Source organism: Acipenser ruthenus, chromosome 16, assembly GCF_902713425.1.
Source record: "Acipenser ruthenus chromosome 16, fAciRut3.2 maternal haplotype, whole genome shotgun sequence".
In the NCBI taxonomy this organism is placed as follows: domain Eukaryota; kingdom Metazoa; phylum Chordata; class Actinopteri; order Acipenseriformes; family Acipenseridae; genus Acipenser; species Acipenser ruthenus.
Window position 1 is genome coordinate 1,057,438 of NC_081204.1, and position 4,448 is coordinate 1,061,885.

Genomic DNA, 4,448 nt, shown 5'->3' on the forward strand with positions numbered 1-4,448 from the left:
AAGACTGAACAGATTCAATTCTTTTAGCCTGTCTGCATACGACATGCCTTTTAAACCCGGGATAATTCTGATTGCTCTTCTTTGCACTCTAGAGCAGCAATATCCTTTTAGTAACAAGGTGACCAGAACTGAACACAATATTCTAGGTGAGGTCTTACTAATGCATTGTAAAGTTTTAACATTACTTCCCTTGATTTAAATTCAACACTCCTCACAATATATCCGAGCAGGCAGTGGGGTTTGAGGAGCTCAGTGGTTAGATAAAGAAAGCGCTGGGCTGCAGTGTGAAGGCAGTGGGGTTTGAATAGCTCAGTGGTTAGATAAAGAAAGTGCTGGGCTGCAGTGTGAAGGCAGTGGGGTTTGAGGAGCTCAGTGGTTAGATAAAGAAAGCGCTGGGCTGCAGTGTGAAGGCAGTGGGGTTTGAGTTAATTTTCTTTCTACTTTTAATAGATATTAAAACCAAGAAGAAATTAATTTGAAGAAAATACAAATGTATGCAATTTATTATTTTAGATGTTTTTTTTCAAAAGTACTGTTTGTTTTTCACTGCTTTTATGCTGTTATCTATATTTTTTCAAGAACAAAATAAATAATTACAACATTTGTGAAGAATATAAAAGCAATGCTCTGATTAAAATGTTTTTTTTTTTTTTCAGAAACATTGACCTGCCACGTTTAAACCTCAGTCTCTTTCAAATTGTAATTAATGTTTGCAAGTCTTGCAGCAAACACACAAAAAAAAAAAGATGACAAAGAAATGGTTTTGCAAACAGGGTTTTGTTTTATTTTGTTCTCTGTTTGGGGGATTAAGCTGGCTTCCTATCACCAGCTGCTCCCCACGCTGCTATTGAAGAATGCCCGTTTACTGAAAAGGCATTAAAGACCAGAGCAGACTTCACAACGCGTGCGCTTGTCTCTTGCAGAGCCAGACACTTACAGGGGAAGCACTCTGAAGAGTCTTTTCATTCTACTGCCCTGGGAACTGCCAGCCAAGTGTGACCCACAGGGACAGAACTTCACAGCTGACCCACGTTTACTCCCCCCAGCGGGGGATGCCTGTTCCTGCTGTTGCACGAACGAGTCTCGCGCACATTCAGAAAGCTGCTCGTCCAGTCGGGATGCAACTTGCTGATGGCAGCCTTTAGAGCACAGGATACTGAGTGTATGAGAATCTGTGGGTATGTGAAGCCACCTGCCATCAGTGCTGTAGTCCAGCCGGAATGAGCATCATTAACAGGCAAGCTGGTCACATGACTCGCATCTCCCGCACACCTGTCTGATTCAGTGAGTCAGCAGTCCTCTTGATGCAATGCAAAGAGCATTAGGAACTTCTATTACCAACTACTGCTTTAAGAAGGCTGAACACGCTGATGATAATAATTCTTGTTTAAGAAAATGAATATTTGAGTGGTGTGCTGGTCCCTTCAGATTTAGGAGTGCACCACTGCCTGTCCCTCTGTTTGTATATTTCCCATGTGAATATGGTGTCTGCAGCTCACGGTGATGTCGTTTTTTTTAGTTTTTTCACGATTCTGACGGCACTCGTTTCTGGGTTGGACTTTTTCACCTCCTGGGGGTCATTCCAGACCAGTTTTGAATGATGGGAACGAGTCCCGTCTGGTGGCTGTTAGACTGGGGTTTGCGACTGTGAGGCCCCCCTGATCCCTGAGTCACGTTGCTCCACTCCGCTCCCCTCCCTCCCAGTCCTCTGGGATCCCTGCCCAGGAAACAGAGTTCCTTCCCAGGCCAGGGCTGGACCGGACCCTCCCATTTAAAATAACCTCCATCAAACGCTTTGGGCTAATTGCTTCCAATTGCAGCAGGCATTCTTTTAGTGTCGCTGGAAGGTCTCCTCTCTCCATCTCTCTCTCTTTCCCTCCCTCTCTCTCCAATTAAATCATTGTTTGTGTCGTCGTTGTTAGTGCTGCTGTTGCTGATGGATGCATGCCAGGGGCTGGTTGGCAGGGTTCAGTGTACCTGCAGGGAGACACTGTCTCTGTCTGAAGACAGGTGTGTGGGGTGGCAGTAGCCTGGCGCCACGTAACCATGAAGCGTGGAGCGGTGCTGCTGGAGGCTGGCGCTGTGTCTGTGTGTGTGTGTGTGTGTGTGCGTGCCAGGCCTGTGTTGGCACACTTGCCCCAGCCTGTCTCTGCCAGCGCTGTGTTTGGATGGGGTCTGTGGCAAGGGACAAAGCACCCACACAGTGACACACCTCTCCAGCCCCCCACCACATCCTCCCTCCTCTCTCTCTCTGCCTGTCTTATCAACCAGGGAGATCGAAGCTGATAACACAGCGCTGAGACAGACACACGTGCTTCTCCAATCGTTTTTCAGAAAGACAAGCAGGCAGGCTGGCACCAGTGTGACGGGAGGGGCGTCGATCAGGCTTCCACGCTGATACCCTGCGGTGAAATTATCACGTACGCCAGGGCTGGACAAACCTGGCCCTTCCACTTCCAACCCTGTTCTAAATGGTTTAATTGAACCGATGAAACCTCCATCCAGACCGTGGAGTGGTTCATGATCTCACTGCACCTGTTAAACCTGGAGTGGAATAGCCCTCCAGGAGCGTGATTGGACACCGCTCTGACATGACAGGGAGTGTAGCTGCTGCTGTTCAGAGTGTTTGTAGCTCACACAATAATCCCAGAAATATTCCCCATTTGAACTTCCATTCACTATATACTGTGGGGCTTAAGTGTGCAGTTTGGAAAGCATGCATTTACATGTTGTCATGTCATACAGTATCTGGTGCTACGTTATAAAGCTCTATGATGGCTTACCTTGCCTCTTGCTGGGACATTTCACCTCTTCTTCGGGGTTATGCTATTGGCTGCAAAGCACGTCAGTCAACAGTGGGAAGCAGCTGATTGGTTAAAAAAAACAAACAAAAAAAACATTCTAGTCCATCTTATTTTACCATGAGTCTCCTGCCCTGACATGGATAACGGAATTAGCTATGCATTGTGTTCTTTTTTTGTTCTGTTTTGTTTTGAACTAAAACGTTTTTTATAATAAGGACAGTTTATCTTCTTGTCTCTTACTGTATAAGAGTGTCTTTTCGTTTTGCACTTTGGGAGACAACTGCTCAAGAGAAGAGACCCTTCTACCATAGGAGACAGGGATCAGCTGTACATATTAACTTACAGAAACGTCCCCTTGACTCCCCCCTGCCCTTGTGCTCTCTTGCAGAGGGGCTGAGTGCTGAAACCAAGCTGCTGCTCTCTGCCACGTCGCGGAAGAAACCAAAAGGAGGGAGCAAGGGGGAGCCGGCCAAAGAGGAAGAGCCCAAGACAGACTCCCAGCCAATCAGCATCCAGATGTCCTTCAAGAGATACGTGTTCGACCCCCACAAGAAAATGGTGCAGTCCTGATGGGACAGTTTATTGGGGCCGTGTCTTAATCTGAACACTCTCCGTACCCCCCCCCCCCCTTCCCTTCGCTGTCAAGCCTGAAGACCCCTGTACCGGATAGAGGAGATGTAAACGTGTCATAGGGTAGGGTAGGGTAGGTAGGGAGGGTAGGGTAGGGTAGGGTAGGGAGGGAGGATAGGGAGGGTTGGGTAGGGAGGGTAGGTAGGTAGGGAGGGTGGGGTAGGTAGGTAGGGAGGGGAGGGGAGGGTAGGGTAGGGAGGGAGGATAGGGAGGGTTGGGTTGGGTAAGGTAGGGTAGGTAGGTAGGGAGGGGAGGGTAGGGTACACACGGAGACACAGCCTCACTCAGAGAGTGAATTGAAGTGCTTTTAAAACGCTGGTGCACAGCTCTCCCCCTCAAGCTCCGTTCCAGTTCGGGTTCATGTTCCATTCTGGTCCTAAATGTGTTAACTGACCCTGAACAGACAACGCTATTAGAAGCTGCTTGGAATGAATACCTGGACTGCCTTGGATCCTGCGTGCCGGAGCTGTGCAGCACTGCATTATAAGAAAGATTAGATTGTAGAGCTGAGCCTGTCTCTCGAAGGTCATTGTGAGAGACTCGGGGGGTGGGCAGGAGGAAGACTCCACCTGAAGTCAGTCCTGGAGATATGCAGCAGGATCAGCACAGCTTCCTGGATTAAGAAAAGCAAGACAGGAATATTTCATTAAGAATCATTACGTTTTGTTCTGTTCTATATATATATATAATTCAAATGATTGATTGTGGCAGTATATATGAAAAGCCCCTTTTATTTTGGCTCACATCTCATACTGTTTGGGACCAGTTTCACATGGAAAAACTAACACTAGAGATACGATGCATTCTGCAGCAGGAATAATAAGAATCACAAAGTATAGCATTCAACCTTCATGGAATAACACAACTCATAAAGTCTATGCATTCATCAAATGATTATATTATTAATCAACTACCTGCTGCTTTTGAGTTGTTATTTTTAGGTTTAGGATTGTAAATCACTATGCAAATAACCCAGCAGTACCCACTGTATGGACTGCAAGTTTACATCATTCT

At 46.8% G+C, this 4,448-nt stretch overlaps 1 protein-coding gene across 2 annotated transcripts in view; it reads left to right on the forward strand.

The window, feature by feature from the left end:
• eefsec (eukaryotic elongation factor, selenocysteine-tRNA-specific) overlaps positions 1-3,505 on the forward strand; it is a 24,281-nt gene extending 20,776 nt beyond the window's left edge. For both annotated transcript variants that reach the window (XM_058988281.1, XM_058988282.1), the window contains exon 7: positions 3,193-3,505. In XM_058988281.1, coding sequence (XP_058844264.1) covers positions 3,193-3,374 — 182 coding nt within the window. In that variant the 3' untranslated portion in view covers positions 3,375-3,505. The remainder of the gene's footprint in view (positions 1-3,192) is intronic.
• Positions 3,506-4,448: the final 943 nt, after the last annotated feature.